Source organism: Toxotes jaculatrix, chromosome 9 (assembly GCF_017976425.1).
Source record: "Toxotes jaculatrix isolate fToxJac2 chromosome 9, fToxJac2.pri, whole genome shotgun sequence".
In the NCBI taxonomy this organism is placed as follows: Eukaryota; Metazoa; Chordata; class Actinopteri; family Toxotidae; genus Toxotes; species Toxotes jaculatrix.
The window spans coordinates 2,756,362-2,779,577 of NC_054402.1; the positions used below are offsets into that span (position 1 = coordinate 2,756,362).

The following is a 23,216-nucleotide window of genomic DNA, read 5'->3' on the forward strand; positions in this document are numbered from 1 at the left end:
CTTCCTGTCTCATTGTCTGTGGACTGTGGATGAATTTAGTTCATGAACCTCGTTCTTCAGAGAACGTCAGAGCACCGACAGGAAGAAGATGGAGCAGCAGATAAATACGGCATTGTAAAAAGTTTTGGTTTAGGGTTTAGTACTATTCTGCTTTGGCTCTGACTCGTCCCTCTGTCAACCAAACTGACTTGACTCTTTGTCGGGTCCTGGTCTTGAGAGAACCGTCCTTCATCTTGAGAGATGCTGGAGTGATGATTCTTGATTCTTGCACTGTGTGTGTTTTTGCGTGGTCATGTTGTGGTGAACTATGCTCTGACAGAATCTCACACAACACGAACTGATGATCTATCTGAGTGTTTTTCATCTCTCTGATCACTTCACCACTGAGTCTGTTCTTTCCTGCCTCAATGTTTGTCTGCTGCTCTATCTCAATGAATCTTTAATCTTGTTTACTGTTTTTCTCTCCTCTCCATCACACCATCTCTTCTTTTATCCCTCTCCCTCTCTCTCTCTCTCTCTCTCTCTCTCTCTCTCTCTCTCTCTCTCTCTCTCTCTGGCTGGACTCTTGCCAGTGAATATAAGAGCCCTTTAGTGAAGCCTTCAATATCTTTGCTGTCATTTCTCACAAAAGGCTGAAAGTCCTGAAAATAAAACGAGATTTAAAAGACAATACTATGAAGCATGATTCTGATTTATGATTCTGAATATAAGATAAGAATTTGCTGAATACTGACTCTGTTAGTATATAAAAATAGAATTGCATGATTGTTTTCCTAAAACTTGTATTATTGTGTTGAACTTTATGTTTATGTTCAAGTCTTGATGAACCGACTCAGTCGATAGCCCAGAGCTTTTCAGTTTACTGCATCACAAATGTCTGAAACTGATTAAATGGACATTAAGTGGGGTTTGATCGTTGTTGTTGTTGTACGGTTAATGTTTGATGTCTGATTTGTGATTTGAGGTTGCAGAGCTGCTCTGTGTTAAAATTTAATTGGCCTAATTGCAGAGATGATGGCGAGCAGGTAATCGCGTGCTGAGCGAGCTCCCAGGAGTCCCGGCAGTTTCCGGTAAAACGGCGTCCTGATGCTGCTGATTGATAAAGGTCCATTCAGGAGGAAGCTGAAAGCTAATGGAGCCACAGCAGCTAATTTATGACAACATTAACAAGGGATGGGTGGGGGGAGTAATAATGTCAGACAGCATGAGACAGAGACTCAGAGAGAGGAAACTACTGCTGATTATAGTGATGATGATGATGATGATGATGATGATGATGATGATGATGATGATAGTACTGACTGACAGCAGGGCATCCCTCAGAAAATCTGATCTTTGAAAACAGCAGCATTTTTGAAAAGCAGGACATTTATGGACATTCCATCAAATGGAAAGTGAGGACATCCTGGGAAACGTGGATGACTTTTCTGAGACATTTCAGATCACACTTTGGACATTTTTGAAAAAACGATTCTTTTAGTAAGTGGAAATTTTTTTGAAAGTGGAGACTTTTTTTCAAACATGAGGATTTTTTTTTGGGACTGTTTTTTGGAAACTGCAGCATCTTTGGAAGAAAGCGCTGACGCCTCTGAACAGGGGGGACATTATTATTGGAAAACAATGATCTTTGTGACAAAAACAAGATCTGTCACAACATACAGGAAACACATCTGGAGCTAGTTCACTTCCTCTGTAAAGGTCAAAGGTCAACACAGTACACATTTCACTCATTTCACTGACCTGCTTTTGTCTCTCTGCTTGTTTTCAGAGTGTTTAAGAAAGCCAGTCCCAATGGAAAGGTGAGTCCTGTTAGTCTGTACATTCAACCTGTTCAAAGCTTGAAGGGACATGATGTCATTTTAAACTTTAAAACGAGGGTGAACATCCAGAACTGTACATGAGCACATGAAAAAAAGCGTGTGAACAGAGGTTTGGGCTGATTCTGATTGGCTGCTTGCTGCACTGACAGTTGTGCTCCTCCCTCAGCTCACCGTCTACCTGGGGAAGAGGGACTTTGTGGACCACGTGGACCTGGTGGAGCCTGTCGGTGAGATTTGTTCAGTTTTTTGAAGTGTGTCTCTGCTGTTGGCTGACCTTTGATGCAGAAGAAAATCAGAGTTACCAAGAAGCCGTCCTCTGGCTGTTTGACCTTCTGACTCTTTTTATCTGCAGACGGTGTCGTCCTGATCGACCCGGAGTACCTGAAGGAGAGGAAAGGTGAGAAAGGCGAACCTCCGGCCCGTGCAAATAAAAACAGATGGATCAATATTCTCACGGATGTGACATGAACAAAAACAAAAACATAAACAAGCCCCTGCAAAAAGGATTTTTATTAAAATGGTTAACTGTCGTTTTTGGCTCATATTTGTAAAATAAATAAAATTTGTTTGGAAAATTCAGATCTGGACTGAGGGTTCTTCACAGCAATGGGTCTACATTACTTTTTCCTCCTCCGGGCTGTTGACTCACTGCTCTAATTTCTGGCTTTTAGATCTAAATGCAGCTTTTATCACAGGATACCACTCTTGTCTCATTCACAGACCAAACAACCTGCACACTGATCCTGCTGTTTGTGATGTTCAGTTTTAGATTTTAGGAATACCCATCCGTCAAATCAGTCCCTCTCCTAATACCAAATAAAAACTTACTAAAATCTTTTAATTATTTGAATGTTTCACGTTTAATTCTTCAGTTACAGTTTCTGTTAATTTTATTTATAAACACAAAGACTTCTCCCAACACTAAGCAATAAGATTCAAAAACCTCTGAGTATTTCTTTTATTTTTTGTGAGCAGTAAAGTAGTCTGGTATAAGCACATACTGATTTGTAATATGCTGATGACACGCAGCTTTATCTGCCGCCTAAAATAACAATTATAGCAGAACTAAGGACAAACGTGTTCTTAGAGCTGCTGCTCTTTCTATAAAACCTCATATCGATTTAAAGGAACATTTTGTAAATGTACTTATTGGTTCTCTAACAGGAAATGGTTTTGTGTTTTTTCCCCATCAGTGTTTGTGACTCTGACGTGTGCGTTTCGTTACGGCCGTGAAGATTTGGACGTCCTCGGCTTGACGTTTCGGAAGGATCTGTTTGTGGCTAACGTCCAGGCGTTTCCTCCACTGCCTGAAGAGAAGAAGAGTCTGACTCGTCTTCAGGAACGCCTGATTAAAAAGCTGGGAGAACATGCCTACCCATTCACCTTCGAGGTACTGAGTCTCAGACGTGCATCACCTGCCAAATATGGCTGGGACTTGTGTTTTTTGTCACGAGTGTTAATACAATACCTGAAGTCTTTCAGACTTCTGAGATATTTTTCCTCCATGTGTTTGCAGATTCCTCTGAACCTGCCGTGCTCCGTCACCCTGCAGCCTGGACCAGAGGACACTGGGAAGGTGAAGACGGGCTTTTACGTCTTACTGACATCTATTCTGCTTCGCACTTGTGTTAAGTTGTGCTGCTGTGCAGTTCCTCTGGGGTTGAATGTCCGGGCAGCTCAACAGCAGATTCTATTACCTCCTCACTGAAAATGTATTTAAATGAATCAACATTTTCAACCTTGAGAAATCATTTTCTTGCTGTCGTGTCTCCTCAGGCTTGTGGAGTCGACTTTGAGGTGAAAGCTTTCTGCGCAGAAAATGTTGAAGAAAAGATCCACAAAAGGTAAAAGCGAGTCAGCTGCAGTCCGACGCTGAGCAGAACACAGAGATGAATTATGAATGAAAGTGAAATCAGTCGTGCATTAGCAGCTTCCTGTGCACAGAGAGAGAGAGGACGGCTGATGCAGGCTGCAGGCTGATCACTTCACAGCCGAAGAAACCACAAGAATCCCGGACAAATCAAACACCCCGACTGAATCTAAATATCTCCGTGGCCATAAAAACAATATGCACGTTCACAGGGTCATCATCAGTAAGTGTAGGGTGTCACTATGATTAAATGGTTGTGTTAGTGTCAGTGATGTGTTGGTGTTGTAGGAACTCGGTGCGTCTGGTGATCAGGAAGGTGCAGTACGCTCCGGAGAAACCTGGCCCTCAGCCGACAGCAGAAACCACCAGACAGTTCCTGATGTCAGACAAACCTCTGCACCTGGAGGCGTCTCTGGACAAGGAGGTAACACCTGAGCGTTGCACACACGTTTCCGGCGACTCACACACACGGCACAATTTACCTCCCGGGGCAAACGTTAGTTATTGGGCTCCTGTTGACGCTGAATATACATGGCAGATTCATTATTTCTCCACCCAGAAACCAACCAGCAACCAGACGTCAGCAAATTAACTGGAAACAACAATAAAAATAATTGATTATTAGGTTTAAACAAAAATGACACAAATTCTCAAATGTGAATATTTGCTGCTTTTCCAATTTCCTGGAAAACTGGGTCAGACACAAATATTCATGACCCCTCTGGGCCTCTGTACCTCAGTGAATGTGCCTGTCCTCTGTCAGATCTACTACCACGGAGAGCCCATCAGTGTCAATGTTCACGTCACGAACAACACCAACAAGACCGTGAAGAAGATGAAGATCTCAGGTACTTCGAAGGGTTGGTTCCTACCTGTGTGTGTGTGTGTGTGTGTGTGTGTCTGCGTTGTGATGCTAAACACTGGTTTGTGTTTCCACAGTGCGACAGTACGCAGACATCTGCCTGTTCAACACGGCTCAGTACAAATGTCCAGTGGCCACTGAGGAGTCAGAGTGAGTTTCATCCCACAAAGTTCTCTCTGCGTCGTTTGTCAGCTGATGGCAGTCCAATCACAAACTGCTCTCTTATTCTGTATTATTTATAACCAGCCTCACAGAAGTCTGTATTATGGAGATGAGTAGCAAGATAGCAAAGATCATAAGGTGATTAAAGTCCAGTGGGTTCATCCTCTGGGGACTGCCTCCCAAACTGAAGTGGACGATGAGAAATCTCGTTCTTTTCCCGGTTTGGACAGATGGACCAACCAAACGGTCTCTCCATCAAGGAGAAAGAAAAACAAACCAAATCTAATCTGAGCCAGGCCTCAAAATAAACCAAACAAAAATAGAAACTGACGATCTGGAAGCCAAGAGTTAAGAGGCTGATGAAGCCGAGATGAAGATGAGTTCACCATGAAAATATGTTTCTCTCTCCAGTGACGTCGTAGCTCCCAGTTCAACTTTCTGCAAAGTTTTCACCCTCACTCCTTTCCTGGCCAACAACCGAGAGAAACGAGGCCTTGCTCTGGACGGAAAGCTGAAGCACGAGGACACCAACCTGGCCTCCAGCACACTGTGAGTCCTGCGTCTCTCATGATGCCTTCCAGGCCTGTAGGAAAGTGGGAAATTCTGAGGGGGTTAAAGAGAAGTGAGCGGCCTCACCCGGTGAAACTGAATGTTTTCTGTCCTGAGCAGGTTGAGAGAAGGAGCCAATAAGGAGATCCTCGGTATCATTGTATCATACAAAGTCAAAGTGAAGCTGGTGGTGTCGCGAGGCGGGTCAGTACTTTACACCGTGCTTTGTTCTTAACTCAACATCAGCTGGGAGGAGCTTTAAAGTCCAACTGACATTAAATTTACATTTTTCGTTACTCCTCATGCCTGCTAAAAATAGTATTCATTTTTTAAAAATCACTTCAATAGGTGGGTTTCACGTGACGTCGCGACGCAGTGGCGCGAGGGCGCCAAATTCAGATGGAGGGCAGGAAGTGTTTCAGCCTTTAGCTGACCGACACACTGAGAATCTACCGTGTGGAAAAATGCCTATGTTTTGTGTAGTTTACCGGTGCTCAAATCGTTCCAATAGAGAAAAAGAAAAAAGCTATTATAGGGTACCAAAAGTAGTCACCCACAAAGATGAGAAATATAAAAAAAACTTACAGAACGCCGTAAAAGGTGGATCTTAAACCTACGTCTGTGGTCGGGAGGAGCAGTCTGCTAATGCCCATGTCTGCAGTGACCAGTTCGTCAAAGGTGTGTAGATAATTGGTGATGTCAACTGCCTCGATTGTCGGCAAATCTTTAACGTCCGTTGAAAACTCGCTCATCTTCATGCGGTACGGGTCACGTCCAACATTTTGTTTGATTAATTGTGTGTATCTCCGTCTCAACACGGGATCTAAACCCGCACAATACGGACTCTCTGCTAATATTTCCTCCACTGGCTTTGACATGTAACTTACTTCCTGCCCTCCATGTGAGATCGCTCCGCCTACGTGTGTCATCATGATCACGTGACTGAAACCCAGCTATTTCGACTGCGACTGCGAAGAATGCTACAGCTCACCTTTGACCTCTGTACAAAACTCTGACTTCATACATTATTCAGTGACTGCACATTATTCCATAACTTGCTGAGTGATGTTGTGCGTTACCTTGTGATTTAAATCACAGCGTAGACGTATCCATAAAATGTCCAAAACCAGATTTAACTTTGATAAATCTGGCTCGTATTTTCTCACACAGAAGGTGATGAAAATTCAAATGTTAGTTCGGCTTTAAAGCTCCGTTTCACTGTGACTCTCCAGTTTCTGTTCATCCCTCGTTGTCACTGCAGGTGGTTTAACATCCAGTCAGCAGATTGTTGCTGTTTGTCTTCATCTCTCGTTTCCAAAGTGAATGTTTTGAAACCAAACTACGTGTTGAAATGTGACGATTTTCTCCAAGTAAAGAAGAGAACAGCAATTTGTTTCCACCCCACTGTGAAGAACAGATGGAGAAATTAAAGAAATAATGAAGAGGCTCTGTGGTTAGTCGTGTTTATTTGATGATTCAGACTCGTTGATCATATGCATCCTCCCTCACGCGAGTAAAACCCGACGGTGTTAACGGGATGAACAGAAAACTGCTCAGATCTCACAGGACTTGGCCTTTAACACCTCTGTAACACCATGACAGTTAATGAGCACATCAATAGAAATGAGTAGAAACACTGTGCTGCTGCTGCTGTGAAGCTGAAGGTGTTAAATGTTTATTGATTTCAGGCTCCTGGGAGACCTGGCGGCGAGGTAACCTTTCACGCTCCGTCATGTGACCGAGATCATCGATGAACACACTGATACAAACCACACACTGAGATTTACAAAGGTCACCTGAACATCTCACCGAGCAAACAAACCGTCTCGGCGGCAATAACCCAACGACTCAAGTAAATAAATGTCTTTAATAAACCTGCTGTTTATGACATAATACATCCAACCACCTGTTTTTCAGTGACGTCTCTGTTGAGCTGCCCTTCACATTAATGCACCCGAAGCCGTTAGAAGAATCCATCTACAGAGACGGTGAGTCGTGTTTACACGTTCACTCCTCTGTTCATCTCCTTATAACCTGCCTGGATACGACTCACATTTGAAACCTGTGAATCTGTAAAGTCAAAGAAAGTGCAACTAAGGTTTACACAGTTTGGTTTATTATTTCTTTTATTCATTTACTTTAATTTTTCATTTAATTTCCGATCTGCGACCTTTTTAATAACCTAATTAAAAACTCGGCAGTCAACAGGCAGCGAGATTGGAAAGATGTTTTATATAACTGTGTGCAGTTACAGTGTCAGCCTCTGTTATTGAAAACACATTTAATGGATGTTCAGCACAGTAATATTACAGAAATGAATGCACCGCTGTATATGAATCTCCGGGAGACTTTGCTCATTCCTCCCACATCTCCCAGTCTCCCCGAGCTGCTTCCATCGCCGCTGTTTGGAAACGAATGAGTGCGACTGAGTCTGAGACGCACTGATCATAAACCCCCCCGTTAACGGGATGAACAGAAAACTGCTCCCATCTCCCAGGAGTTTAACGGCTCTGTGAGCTGCCGCTGAGGCTGCACCGCATGCAAACACATTTTTTTGCACAGTTTTAGAAACGTTAACATTCAGCATCAGACAGGATTTTGCAGAATTGTCCAACATCAAAATCCCATCTGGTGATAGGAAACAGGATGTGGGGGTTTGTTTCTCTGCGAGCTGGAGCTCAGAGTTCAGTGAAACCGACCGACAATCGGAAAACCGACGGTGATGATCTGGAAAATGCTGTGAACAGAGTTTGTAGTGAGACTGTGTCTGACACTGGTGTAACCCTGATGGAGCTGAGATGTTTGAGGACTCGTCACAGAGCAGTGAAAACGCCCTTCATGGCGATGCCTTCGTGTTTCCGCCGTCTAACCGTGATCTCTCTCTGTCTTTCAGCTCCAGATGAAGCTCCCATCGACACAAACCTAATCGAGTTTGACACAAAGTAAGCAGCCGTCCCTCCTGTCTCCCTGTCTGTCTCTGTTCCTGTCTCTCCCTCCTTATCAGCCCATCCAACCACTGCCTCACCTCTGTGATCTGATTGGCTCTGCTCTCGTTTACGGCCTCGTCGATAACCCTGACAGCAGACACGGTTTCTCCTCCGCCTGCTGAAGCATTAAGTGTGATGGACTCGTCTCCTGAGTCTCAGCCTTAATGTGTCTTAATGCCTGCTGCTGTGTGAGCCGCAGGAAATGGGCTGCAAACTGGAAACTCTCACTGCTGTCAGCACAGCCTCGGAAAATGAGTCCTGATTCCTGACGAGCTGCAGCTCCACAGTTCACGGATTATTTATTGTTTTACGCTCAGAGGACAGCAAATAATAAGTTGCTCATCGATCAAAAACAGAGTTAGGTTCAGTTCAAAGCAGATTACTGGAAAATGATTTGAAAATAACACCTCGCACTTCATTTCATGTCATAGTCAGAACCCAGGACTCGTTATTGTTCACAGTAGAAAGGTGAGATAATTCCACCTGTTTTTGTTTTTGATGTGTGTTCACGGTGATGGAGGAGGAAGTAGCCTATATGTGTTAGTGGGACACATTCATAGAATAGAATAGAATAGAATAGAATACCTTTTATTGTCACTATACGTTTTTTACATGTACAACGAGATGAAAAGCAACTCCTCCTCCAGTGCAAACGTGTGTAAAATATAATACAACATAGAATAGAATAAGAATAAGTTCAGCTTTGGTTTGGGTCTTTTCATGCCATTTGTTGACTGTAAGAAACATCTAGAATATCACCACCTGATCCGGTGAGAGCAGTGAGAAGTGTTCTGTTTATTCCGTGTGAGTCAGAAGCATTTGGATTCGATAGAAGGGGGATTTCTTTTTCCTCGTTGAGCTACTGCAGCAGTTTTCCCCAAAGACAGGAGCCCTCTGTGATAAGCAAGGCCAAACTGGTGTTGTACAAGCTGCAGCACAGACATGAAGCTGATATCCGTCCTCTCATCTGACTCTGGGGAACACTGAACCAGATTCATCTAATCCAGAATCACGAATTTGAGGAAAATCTTTATGTCAGTGCTGTCATCGGTTAACTACCATAACCCTCTCCTTCCCTACCTCCCTACCTCCTTCCTTCCCTCCTTCCTTTCCCTCCAGCGACGATGACATCATCTTCGAAGACTTCGCCCGCCAGAGGCTGATTGGGGCAAAAGACGACAAGGACGAAGACGAAGAGCCGGTGGACTCACCCAAACTCAACGACAGATAAAGGCCAGGAGCGTCGCCGCCACCACTGCTGCTGTTGTTGTTTTTGCTGCCGTTTGTAGTGTGGAGCTAACGGAGGTCACCTTTAGGTCTAACCGCAGTCTGGACACCCTTTAAACACTCGGTGGTGCCGTGTTTGTGTTCTCGTTCATGTTCGTCCTCTCTTTGCGTCCTGCTGGAGTGTAAAAAGCTAGAATACCACAGCCTAGACATCAGTTGTGTTTTCAGACGGAGCAGCTGTCCACTCCTTTTGCCGGCTGGCTGAAGCGTTGAACCGGCGGCCGCGGTATCTTAACGATGGCTGGTAGCATGCCTCCAGTGTCACTTTGTTCTACATGTTTCCATTATAGGGACCGAACAGGAGTAACGTTGTATTGAGATTAGTTTCGATGTGTCGTATCAGAGGGTCTTTATAAACACTGCCAACTTTGGTTGATCTGGAACAGTTCGCCACCACCTCCAGCCACAACATGGACTTCGGCTGACGGAGGTTTTTGTACGTGAACCTTCCGCAGTCAGTCTGTTTGTGGACAAAGCTGCAGAGCATGAAGAAACACTGCAGGAGAAGTGATCTGCAGGACGTCTCGACTCGCAGAGAGGACCTCGACTATCAGAGAGCGCCACCAATCAGCTGAGAGGATCCGGTGGCCTAGTTTGCATGAAATACATCGATACTTTATATGATTTATTAATGTCATGAATAATCAACCTTTATAGACGATGGTCTTGATTTTAAAGGAGCATACAAGTGTTTGTTGTTCGATGTTTTCATGTTGATCACTTTCCAAATCATCGTCAGTGTTTGGAAGAAGTTTGTCCGTCCACACTCAGCTGCTGCTTTCAGCTCAGCTCTGTAGAAATCACCCTGCAGAGAGACTGAGTCTGTGGTTGTCAGTGTTGTTTTATTTTATACTGACACGTCGTGTCTGCTCAGATTCACGATGATGTGGATCAGACAGCTCCTGATCCTGATCAGTTTGAAACTGTATTTTACTAAGACAAAGTTTTGAGCCAAATCTGACAGAGGCACTGAAAGTGTTGAAGCTGAAAATATCGACGTTGATTGATTTTGATTTTTCCGACTCTCGAGTCTCTGAAGCGCGAGCTTCGAGGAGCGTTGCTCTCGTGTGCGTTTCCACGTGACGAGAACAAGCGTTTGTCAAAGAGTAAAAGATGGAATTTCTCTGCTGGCTGATTTTTAAAGAAAGGAAATCATTTAAAAAATTGATGGATGGCTCGGAAAATGATCAGCAAGGAGGTGATGTAAACAGGATGTAGCAAACAAATAATGGTTTAAAAAAAAACACAACACCAGTATGGTCCTTTAATGAAGAAATATTAATGTAATGTATCAGGAGACTTGATGCAGTGTAATTACTGAACATATATTTTACAAAACAAAGGTTTGGACAGTCAAAATCAAACAGTGACAGTCTGAGACGTCCCTCCATGTGAACAGTCAGTGTACAGGTGTGTCATCAGTTGTGTGTGTGTGTGTGTGTGAATGTGTGTGTGTGATAATGGAGAGAAGACCTGTCACTCTTTACCTAAAAGACTGAATGAATCGGTTTTTTCATTGTAACATGACATCACAGGAACAAGATCAAAAACACTGAAAATCTTTTTATTATTTCTAAAACTATTTCAATTGGCTTTTATTCTGACAGGGCCAGGAAGAAACCTGTATATTCCACTGCATCTTTAATAAAGAACATTTGTGGCAACCTGTTTTGGCCTCATGATGTTCTTGGCTGAAAACCATCACCATCAAAACAAACAGCAAGCTCAGACACTGGATTTTCACACATCAGCCAGTATTACTTTTTAAACAGGAACACGATATAAACCAATATTTTTTAAACAGAATTCCTTAAAAGTGGTTCATAAAGAATATTAACCTGTTCAAAATAAAAAATTTCAATTAAAAAAAAAAAACCTGAGTAAGTACTGTTTGGTAAATTTTACAAAGTAAAAATTAACCTTGTTGGTGCCCTCTGGTGGACAAACTCTGTAATGGACCTCAAACACATCTGTGTCATTCCTGTACGTCAGTCAAAGTTGCACGTTTGAAACTAAATTCAGAAAAAACTGTGTCACATTTGTCCTTTTCCAGAGGGAGAAACCTTTATCGACATTATTTTCTTTGCTCTCAGTTTAAAAATCCTAAAAAAACCGTTTCGAATTTCTTTAGTCCGAACACCGTAGATGATGGGGTTGACGGTCGCTGGCAACAGAATGTACATGAGTCCCATGAAGGTGTTGACATCCGTCGGTATTGGGATGTTCAGGTTATGAGAGAGGAAGGTGATGCTGCCCACCAAGTAAAAACACATCATGACGATCAGGTGAGTGCCGCAGGTGTGAAACGCCTTCCAGCGGTCCTCACCTGCCACTGCTGCTCGCAAGACGACGCTCAGGATCTTCATGTAGGAGAGGAAGATGAGCGATATGTCCATGCCCACAAAGCAGATGATCACGGCGAGGCCTGCTGCACTGTTCTTCTCAGTGCTGTCACATGCCAGGCTGACCAGGGCCATGTGGTCGCAGTAGCAGTGCCGGATCACATTGGAGTTGCAGAACCACAGCGAACCTGCCAAACCGACCAGCGTTGCCATGATGGACACGCTGCGTACCAGAGTGAAGACCAGCAGCCTCACGAACATGGAGGAGTCGATGATTTCGGCGTAGCGTAGTGGCTGGCAGATGGCCACGTAGCGGTCCAGCGCCATTGCCAGCAGCAGTGTTGACTCCACTGACGACAGGAAGTGAGTGAAGAACATCTGAGTCAAGCAGCCGGCCAATGAGATCTCATCCCAGTCGAACAGGAGGCTGAGGAGCATGTTCGGGATGATGGCGGTCACTACGAGGATGTCGACGATGCAGAGTGTGCAGATGAGGAGGTACATGGGGCTGTGAAGACTCTCCACACGGCGGATGACGTGAACCAGCAGAGAGTTTCCCAGCAGCACTGACAAGTAGGAGACAGAAAAGGGCAGCGCCAGCAGCTGGCGATATTTCTGCAGCTCTGGGAAACCTCTGAACACAAAGGTGCTGTGGGAGAAGTTCCTGCCCAGCGACCCCTCCAACATGGTGCTGATGTCACCTGAGCAGTGACAGGTCAGGCGGAAAAGTAAGCAACCAACATCCACTCTTCTTGTGAAGATAGTAAAAAACAGAACTCTGTTAATCAGTGGATTTAAGTAACCCCAAACACAGTCAGCATAGGAATGGATGGGGTGAGAGACATACTGTATATACAGTCATATATCACAGGGCTGGAATCAAGTCATATATATATATATATACTGTATATGTATTTACATATGTCTGTATGTCTGAGTAAAAAAAAGGATATACTACACAATACTCTCAATAAAAGATAAGTGATTTAGCAGCTGTTTTTTTCCTTAATGGTGCAATATGTTTATGGTGTATTATGGGTTATTGTTGTAAAATGGAAACTCAATAACCGATTGGTTATGGAATCGAGACCTAATAATCATAATCAAATGGAATCAGGAAATTGGCCAAATTAACCACCCCTAATCAATGCATTTATATGAACCCACCAAAAAGAAAATGCATAAATTCTAAGTTATATAAATAAAAAGGTTTTAATCTGAAACATCTTGCTAATAATTTGTAATTTTCACTGACAGCAGCTAAACAGTAAATCATCAAATAAAAAGCAAAGTAGTAATTAGTTATAAAATTAGTGAATATGACACAACTACTTATTATCACATGATACTGAATTTATGAAGACAGTCATATGAAATCATGATGAAACACACATTCATCAAGCAAAATTAGAAACAAAGGCCTTACTCTGCAGCCATTTTTCAATACAGATTCTTAAATAAATGTAATACCACAACGCAAAGTACTGACTCAAGTACGTAAGAGTACGTACGTACTCTAACTCAAGTTAGAGTACGTACGTACTCTAATACTTTAGTACTTATGTACTTTAATATTGTAGGTTTTGATTAGTTATCTGTTATGTAATCTCTATTCTGTCATCACACAAAAATGTACACACAATGAAACCTGATCTCTTTTAAGCTCATAATTAAAAATGATCAAAAGCACATTACAATATTTAAGTTATAAACATGGGAAAATTTGTTTAGAAGTTTTAGATGAGATATGAAATTCTCATCTGATAATAAGCAGCTAAAATAAAAGCAGCTGTTGGCACAAACATTCTGCAAACTTTCCTACCTGCTGTGGGTCATCCGCTGCTCATCAGGAAGGACTCTGTTCTCTCCCGCTTCTTTTCATAGCTGAAGCCCAGATGTCCCACAGGCAGACTGATCCCAAACACAGCAGCACTCTGATTGGTTTGAACCCCTCTGAACTAATTCTAATGTCCCTAAGCCAATTACAGGAGGAGAGATTCTCAAGAGTTTAATCAACCTGTTGACTTCCGACTTTAAATCTGATCCTTAGTGTTGGGGCAGAAATCCTTAACGATCCTGATGGTTCATGTTCATCTTTAATTTGTTCTAGTCCTTAGGGTGAATGAAAGACGCCAGGATCTTTGGGCTATGGACTCTTGGTCGACAGTCAAAACAAGACGTCCATTTTTCATTTTGTTTTCTACACATTACTTTATAGACTCAAGAATTAACCAGTTAACTGGGAAAACAACTGATCAACAATGATCAATTGTCAGAAGATCCAATGGGATCAGCCCTACTGTTTTTACCTATTTTTACTTGATATAAACCAAGGACCATGTGATGTGACATATCAATTTATCTAATCAAACAAGAATACATTTTTATTTTATAATTATTGATTATTAGGGCCCGAGCACGAAAAACGTGAGAGAGCCCTATTGTAACTGAAGGGATTATTATTCTTCTCCTCTTTTATTTTTCTTCCGCCACTTTGTCGGCTAATTTGACGCCCTGAACGTGCTCAAAAAGTCAGCAAACTTTGCCCAAAATTGTCCCCCGACAAAAATTCTTGTTTGACACTGTCCGTGCGACCGGGCGCGGCCAAACGGCTCTGCAGCACCCCTTAGAGTTTGAAAATATTCACCATAAGACCTACCGACTTGAAAATCGGTAAACAGACGTATCACGTCGAGACGAGAAAAAAAGCCTCTTGGAGAAAAATTCCACAATGTACGGGAAGTCGGCCATTTTGGAAAGACTGTACCATTTTGCCTTTCGAACTTGCCGTACTTTGACGAACTCCTCCGAGGGGAATTGTCTGATTGGTCAGATTTCTCAGAAGGCATTATCAAATGTTTTGATGTGGGTTACACAGACGACCTGTGGCGCCACGAACGTGACCCGTCGCCTACACACAGGAAATGGAAATAATTGCGGCGCTATCTCCCACATACTTTATCCAATGTGGATGAAAAAAATTAGGCATGAAGACCATGTGATTCTGAACAGATTGATATGCTAATATGATGATACATTCATAGTGCCACAAAAAAATACTGACTTTTTTTGTCCGATTTTGACGCCTTAGTATACTATGACGTTTTTTATGACATTTTGAGGTTGAAAAAAATTTTGACCTTTTTTGCCCGAAAAAAAACGCCATACTATACTATGACGTTTTTTTATGACTTTTGGAGGTGAAAAAAATTTTTGACTTCTTTTGTCCGATTTTGACGCCATACTATACTATGACGTTTTTTATGACATTTGGAGGTCAAAATTTTTTTTGACTTTTTTTGTCCGATTTTGACGCCTTACTATACTATGACGATTTTTATGACATTTTGAGGCCAAAAATTTTTTGACTTTTTTTGTCCGATTTTGACGCCTTACTATACTATGACGTTTTTTTATGACTTTTGGAGGTGAAAAATTTTTTTGACTTTTTTTGTCCGATTTTGACGCCATACTATACTATGGCGCTTTTTATGACATTTTGAGGTCAAAAAATTTTTTGACTTTTTTTGTCCGATTTTGACGCCTTACTATACTATGACGTTTTTTATGACATTTTGAGGTCGAAAAAAATTTTGACCTTTTTTGCCCGAAAAAAACGCCATACTATACTATGACGTTTTTTTATGACTTTTGGAGGTGAAAAAAAATTTGGACTTTTTTTGTCCGATTTTGACGCCATACCATACTATGACGTTTTTTATGACATTTTGAGGTCAAAAATTTTTTTGACTTTTTTTGTCCGATTTTGACGCCTTACTATACTATGACGTTTTTTATGACATTTTGAGGTCGAAAAAAATTTTGACTTTTTTTGCCCGAAAAAATCGCCTTACTATACTATGACGTTTTTTATGACATTTTGAGGTCGAAAAAAAGTTGACTTTTTTTGTCCGTTTTTGACGCCTTACTATACTATGACGTTTTTTATGACTTTTGGAGGTCAAAAAAAAAATTGACTTTTTTTGTCCGATTTTGACGAATTACTATACGATGACGTTTTTTATGACTTTTGGAGGTCAAAAATTTTTTTTGACTTTTTTTGTCCGATTTTGACGCCTTACTATACTATGACGTTTTTTATGACTTTTGGAGGTCAAAAAAATTTTTTTGTCCGATTTTGACGCCTTACTATACTATGACGTTTTTTATGACATTTTGAGGTCGAAAAAAAATTTTGACTTTTTTTGTCCGATTTTGACGCCTTACTATACTATGACGTTTTTTATGACATTTTGAGGTCAAAAAATGTTTTGACTTTTTTTGTCCGATTTTGACGCCTTACTATACTATGACGTTTTTTATGACATTTTGAGGTCAAAAAATGTTTTGACTTTTTTTGTCCGATTTTGACGCCTTACTATACTATGACGTTTTTTATGACATTTTGAGGTCGAAAAAAATGTTGACTTTTTTTGACCGAAAAAATCGCCTTACTATACTATGACGTTTTTTATGATTTTTGGAGGTCAAAATTTTTTCACTTTTTTTTGTCCGATTTTGACGCCTTACTATACTATAACGTTTTTTATGACTTTTGGAGGTCAAAATTTTTTTTGACTTTTTTTTCTGATTTTGACACCTTACTATACTATGACGTTTTTATGACTTTTGGAGGTCAAAAAAAAAATTGACATTTTTTGTCCGATTTTGACGCCTTACTATACTATGACGTTTTTTATGACATTTTGAGGTCGAAAAAAATTTTGACTTTTTTTGCCCGAAATAAACGCCATACTATACTATGATGTTTTTTATGACTTTTGGAGGTGAAAAAATTTTTTGACTTTTTTTGTCCGATTTTGACGCCATGCTATACTATGACGTTTTTTATGACTTTTGGAGGTCGAAAAAATTTTTGACTTTTTTTGTCCGATTTTGACGCCTTACTATACTATGACGTTTTTTATAACTTTTGGAGGTCAAAAAAAAAATTGACTTTTTTTGTCCGATTTTGACGCCTTACTATACTATGATGTTTTTTATGACTTTTGGAGGTCAAAAAATTTTTTCACTTTTTTTGTCCGATTTTGACGCCTTACTATACTATAACGTTTTTTATGACTTTTGGAGGTCAAAATTTTTTTTGACTTTTTTTGTCTATGACGTTTTTTATGACTTTTGGAGGTCAAAAAAAAATTTGACTTTTTTTGTCCGATTTTGACGCCTTACTATACTATGACGTTTTTTATGACATTTTGAGGTCGAAAAAATTTTTGACTTTTTTTGCCCGAAAAAAACGCCATACTATACTATGACGTTTTTTATGACTTTTGGAGGTGAAAAAATTTTTTGACTTTTTTTGTCCGATTTTGATGCCATACTATACTATGACGTTTTTTATGACTTTTGGAGGTCAAAAATTTTTTTGACTTTTTTTGTCCGATTTTGACGCCTTACTAAACTATGACGTTTTTTATGACATTTTGAGCTCGAAAATTTTTTTTGACTTTTTTTGTCCGATTTTGACGCCATACTATACTATGACGTTTTTTATGACTTTTGGAGGTCAAAAATTTTTTTGACTTTTTTTGTCCGATTTTGACGCCTTACTATACTATGACGTTCTTTATGACATTTTGAGGTCGAAAATTTTTTTGACTTTTTTTGTCCGATTTTGACGCCTTACTATACTATGACATTTTTTATAACTTTTGGAGGTCAAAAAAAAAATTGACTTTTTTTGTCCGATTTTGACGCCTTACTATACTATGACGTTTTTTATGACTTTTGGAGGTCAAATTTTTTTTTGACTTTTTTTGTCAGATTTTGACGCCTTACTATACTATGACGTTTTTTATGGCTTTTGGAGGTCAAAAAAAATTTAGACTTTTTTTGTCCGATTTTGACGCCTTACTATACTATGACGTTTTTTATAACTTTTGGAGGTCAAAAAAAAAATTGACTTTTTTTGTCCGATTTTGACGCCTTACTATACTATGATGTTTTTTATGACTTTTGGAGGTCAAAAAATTTTTTGACTTTTTTTGTCCGATTTTGACGCCTTACTATACTATAACGTTTTTTATGACTTTTGGAGGTCAAAATTTTTTTTGACTTTTTTTGTCTATGACGTTTTTTATGACATTTTGAGGTCGAAAAAATTTTTGACTTTTTTTGCCCGAAAAAAACGCCATACTATACTATGACGTTTTTTATGAGATTTTGAGGTCAAAAAAATTTTTGACTTTTTTTCCCCGAAAAAAACGCCATACTATACTATGATGTTTTTTATGACTTTTGGAGGTAAAATTTTTTTTTGACTTTTTATGTCCGATTTTGACGCCTTACTATACTATGACGTTTTTTATGACATTTTGAGGTCGAAAAAATTTTTGACTTTTTTTGCCCGAAAAAATCGCCTTACTATACTATGACGTTTTTTATGACATTTTGAGGTTGAAAAAATTTTTGACTTTTTTTGCCCGAAAAAAACGCCATATTATACTATGACGTTTTTTATGACATTTTGAGGTGAAAAAAAATTTTGACTTTTTTTGCCCGAAAAAAACGCCATACTATACTATGACGTTTTTTATGACATTTTGAGGTCAAAATTTTTTTTGAGTTTATATGTCCGATTTTGACGCCTTACTATACTATGACGTTTTTTATGACATTTTGAGGTCGAAAAAAATTTTGACTTTTTTTGCCCGAAAAAAACGCCATACTATACTATGACGTTTTTTATGACTTTTGAGGTCGAAAAAAATTTTGACTTTTTTTGCCCGAAGAGAACGCCATACTATACTATGACGTTTTTTATGACATTTTGAGGTCGAAAAAATTTTTGACTTTTTTTGCCCGAAAAAAACGCCATACTATACTATGACGTTTTTTATGACTTTTGGAGGTGAAAATTTTTTTTGACCTTTTTTGTCCGATTTTGACGCCATACTATACTATGACGTTTTTTATGACATTTTGAGGTCGAAAAAATTTTTGACTTTTTTTGTCCGAAAAAAACGCCATACTATACTATGACGTTTTTTATGACATTTTGAGGTCGAAAAAATTTTTGACTTCTTTTGTCCGAAAAAAACGCCATACTATACTATGACGTTTTTTATGAGATTTTGAGGTCAAAAAAATTTTTGACTTTTTTTCCCCGAAAAAAACGCCATACTATACTATGATGTTTTTTATGACTTTTGGAGGTAAAATTTTTTTTTGACTTTTTATGTCTGATTTTGACGCCTTACTATACTATGACGTTTTTTATGACATTTTGAGGTCGAAAAAATTTTTGACTTTTTTTGCCCGAAAAAATCGCCTTACTATACTATGACGTTTTTTATGACATTTTGAGGTTGAAAAAATTTTTGACTTTTTTTGCCCGAAAAAAACGCCATATTATACTATGACGTTTTTTATGACATTTTGAGGTGAAAAAAAATTTTGACTTTTTTTGTCCGATTTTGACGCCATACTATACTATGACGTTTTTTATGACATTGTGAGGTCGAAAAAATTTTTGACTTTTTTTGCCCGAAAAAATCGCCTTACTATACTATGACGTTTTTTATGACATTTTGAGGTCGAAAAAAATTTTGACTTTTTTTGCCCGAAAAAAACGGCATACTATACTATGACGTTTTTTATGACTTTTGAGGTCAAAAAAATTTTTGACTTTTTTTGCCAGAAAAGAACGCCATACTATACTATGACGGTTTTTATGACATTTTGAGGTCGAAAAAATTTTTGATTTTTTTGCCCGAAAAAAACGCCATACTATACTATGACGTTTTTTATGACTTTTGGAGGTCACAAATTTTTTTGACTTTTTATGTCCGATTTTGACGCCTTACTATACTATGACGTTTTTTATGACATTTTGAGGTCGAAAAAATTTTTGAATTTTTTTGTCCGAAAAAAACGCCATACTATACTATGATGTTTTTTATGAATTTTGGAGGTAAAAATTTTTTTTGACTTTTTATGTCCGATTTTGACGCCTTACTATACTATGATGTTCTTTATGACATTTTGAGGTGGAAAAAAATTTTTACTTTTTTTGCCCGAAAAAAACGCCATACTATACTATGACGTTTTTTATGAGATTTTGAGGTCAAAAAAATTTTTGACTTTTTTTCCCCGAAAAAAACGCCTTACTATACTTTGATGTTTTTTATGACATTTTGAGGTCGAAAAAAATTTTGACTTTTTTTGCCCGAAAAAATCGCCTTACTATACTATGACGTTTTTTATGACATTTTGAGGTGGAAAAAAATTTTGACTTTTTTTGCCCGAAAAAAACGGCATACTATACTATGACGTTTTTTATGACTTTTGAGGTCAAAAAAATTTTTGACTTTTTTTGCCGGAAAAGAACGCCATACTATACTATGACGTTTTTTATGACATTTTGAGGTCGAAAAATGTTTTGACTTTTTTTGCCCGAAAAAAACGCCATACTATACTATGACGTTTTTTATGACTTTTGGAGGTGAAAAATTTTTTTGACTTTTTTTGTCCGATTTTGACGCCATACTATACTATGACGTTTTTTATGACATTTTGAGGTCGAAAAAATTTTGTCTTTTTTTGCCCGAAAAAAACGCCATACTATACTATGACGTTTTTTATGACTTTTGGAAGTCACAAATTTTTTTGACTTTTTATGTCCGATTTTGACGCCTTACTATACTATGACGTTTTTTATGACATTTTGAGGTCGAAAATTTTTTTGACTTTTTATGTCCCATTTTGACGCCTTACTATACTATGACGTTTTTTATGACTTTTGGAGGTGAAAAAAAATTTTGACTTTTTTTGTCCGATTTTGACGCCTTATTATACTATGACGTTTTTTATGAGATTTTTAGGTCGAAAAATTTTTTGACCTTTTTTGCCCGAAAAAAACGCCATACAATACTATGACGTTTTTTATGACTTTTGGAGGTCACAAATTTTTTTGACTTTTTATGTCCGATTTTGACGCCTTACTATACTATGACGTTTTTTATGACATTTTGAGGTCGAAAAAATTTTTGACTTTTTTTGCCCGAAAAAAACGCCATACTATACTATGACGTTTTTTATGACTTTTGGAGGTCACAATTTTTTTTGACTTTTTATGCCCCATTTTGACGCCTTACTATACTATGACGTTTTTTATGACTTTTGGAGGTGAAAAAATTTTTTGACTTTTTTTGTCCGATTTTGACGCCTTATTATACTATGACGTTTTTTATGAGATTTTTAGGTCGAAAAAATTTTTGACCTTTTTTGCCCGAAAAAATCGCCTTACTATACTATGACGTTTTTTATGACATTTTGAGGTCGAAAAAATTTATGACTTTTTTTGCCCGAAAAAAACGCCATACTATACTATGACGTTTTTTATGACTTTTGGAGGTAAAATTTTTTTTTGACTTTTTATGTCCGATTTTGACGCCTTACTATACTATGACGTTTTTTATGACATTTTGAGGTCGAAAATTTTTTTGACTTTTTATGTCCCATTTTGACGCCTTACTATACTATGACGTTTTTTATGACTTTTGGAGGTGAAAAAAAATTTTGACTTTTTTTGTCCGATTTTGACGCCTTATTATACTATGACGTTTTTTATGAGATTTTTAGGTCGAAAAATTTTTTGACCTTTTTTGCCCGAAAAAAACGCCATACAATACTATGACGTTTTTTATGACTTTTGGAGGTCACAAATTTTTTTGACTTTTTATGTCCGATTTTGACGCCTTACTATACTATGACGTTTTTTATGACATTTTGAGGTCGAAAAAATTTTTGACTTTTTTTGCCCGAAAAAAACGCCATACTATACTATGACGTTTTTTATGACTTTTGGAGGTCACAATTTTTTTTGACTTTTTATGCCCCATTTTGACGCCTTACTATACTATGACGTTTTTTATGACTTTTGGAGGTGAAAAAATTTTTTGACTTTTTTTGTCCGATTTTGACGCCTTATTATACTATGACGTTTTTTATGAGATTTTTAGGTCGAAAAAATTTTTGACCTTTTTTGCCCGAAAAAATCGCCTTACTATACTATGACGTTTTTTATGACATTTTGAGGTCGAAAAAATTTATGACTTTTTTTGCCCGAAAAAAACGCCATACTATACTATGACGTTTTTTATGACTTTTGGAGGTAAAAATTTTTTTTGACTTTTTATGTCCGATTTTGACGCCTTACTATACTATGACGTTTTTTATGACATTTTGAGGTCGAAAATTTTTTTGACTTTTTATGTCCCATTTTGACGCCTTACTATACTATGACGTTTTTTATGACTTTTGGAGGTGAAAAAAAATTTTGACTTTTTTTGTCCGATTTTGACGCCTTATTATACTATGACGTTTTTTATGAGATTTTTAGGTCGAAAAATTTTTTGACCTTTTTTGCCCGAAAAAAACGCCATACAATACTATGACGTTTTTTATGACTTTTGGAGGTCACAAATTTTTTTGACTTTTTATGTCCGATTTTGACGCCTTACTATACTATGACGTTTTTTATGACATTTTGAGGTCGAAAAAATTTTTGACTTTTTTTGCCCGAAAAAAACGCCATACTATACTATGACGTTTTTTATGACTTTTGGAGGTCACAATTTTTTTTGACTTTTTATGCCCCATTTTGACGCCTTACTATACTATGACGTTTTTTATGACTTTTGGAGGTGAAAAAATTTTTTGACTTTTTTTGTCCGATTTTGACGCCTTATTATACTATGACGTTTTTTATGAGATTTTTAGGTCGAAAAAATTTTTGACCTTTTTTGCCCGAAAAAATCGCCTTACTATACTATGACGTTTTTTATGACATTTTGAGGTCGAAAAAATTTATGACTTTTTTTGCCCGAAAAAAACGCCATACTATACTATGACGTTTTTTATGACTTTTGGAGGTAAAAATTTTTTTTGACTTTTTATGTCCGATTTTGACGCCTTACTATACTATGACGTTTTTTATGACATTTTGAGGTCGAAAAAAATTTTGACTTTTTTTGCCCGAAAAAAACGCCATACTATACTATGACGTTTTTTATGACTTTTGGAGGTGAAAAAAAATTTTGACTTTTTTTGTCCGATTTTGACGCCATACTATACTATGACGTTTTTTATGAGATTTTGAGGTCGAAAAAAATTTTTGACTTTTTTTCCCCGAAAAAAACGCCATACTATACTATGATGTTTTTTATGACTTTTGGAGGTAAAAATTTTTTTTGACTTTTTATGTCTGATTTTGACGCCTTACTATACTATGACATTTTTTATGACATTTTGAGGTGGAAAAAAATTTTGACTTTTTTTGCCCGAAAAAATCGCCTTACTATACTATGACGTTTT

At 38.3% G+C, this 23,216-nt stretch overlaps 2 protein-coding genes across 2 annotated transcripts in view; one reads left to right on the plus strand and one right to left on the minus strand.

The window, feature by feature from the left end:
- Positions 1-11,195, plus strand: part of arrb1 (arrestin, beta 1) — a 16,684-nt gene extending 5,489 nt beyond the window's left edge. The window contains exons 3-17 of the mRNA XM_041045645.1: positions 1,769-1,799; positions 1,987-2,047; positions 2,173-2,217; positions 3,014-3,210; positions 3,337-3,396; positions 3,597-3,664; positions 3,979-4,114; positions 4,454-4,538; positions 4,630-4,702; positions 5,126-5,263; positions 5,384-5,467; positions 6,952-6,975; positions 7,181-7,251; positions 8,157-8,205; positions 9,370-11,195. Of these exons, the coding sequence (XP_040901579.1) occupies positions 1,769-1,799; positions 1,987-2,047; positions 2,173-2,217; positions 3,014-3,210; positions 3,337-3,396; positions 3,597-3,664; positions 3,979-4,114; positions 4,454-4,538; positions 4,630-4,702; positions 5,126-5,263; positions 5,384-5,467; positions 6,952-6,975; positions 7,181-7,251; positions 8,157-8,205; positions 9,370-9,481 (1,234 nt within the window). The 3' untranslated portion in view covers positions 9,482-11,195. The remainder of the gene's footprint in view (positions 1-1,768; positions 1,800-1,986; positions 2,048-2,172; positions 2,218-3,013; positions 3,211-3,336; positions 3,397-3,596; positions 3,665-3,978; positions 4,115-4,453; positions 4,539-4,629; positions 4,703-5,125; positions 5,264-5,383; positions 5,468-6,951; positions 6,976-7,180; positions 7,252-8,156; positions 8,206-9,369) is intronic.
- A 375-nt stretch (positions 11,196-11,570) lies between these two features.
- or55e1 (odorant receptor, family 55, subfamily E, member 1) lies at positions 11,571-12,566 on the minus strand. The gene has a single exon (XM_041046292.1). The coding sequence runs from the start codon at positions 12,564-12,566 to the stop codon at positions 11,571-11,573; it is 996 nt and encodes a 331-aa protein (XP_040902226.1).
- Between the last annotated feature and the right edge of the window lie 10,650 nt (positions 12,567-23,216).

What these genes read in the sequence shown, in the direction of transcription:
- or55e1 (XM_041046292.1), bottom strand. Translation starts at nt 12,566, where the DNA reads ATGTTGGAGGGGTCGCTGGGCAGGAACTTCTCCCACAGCACCTTTGTG.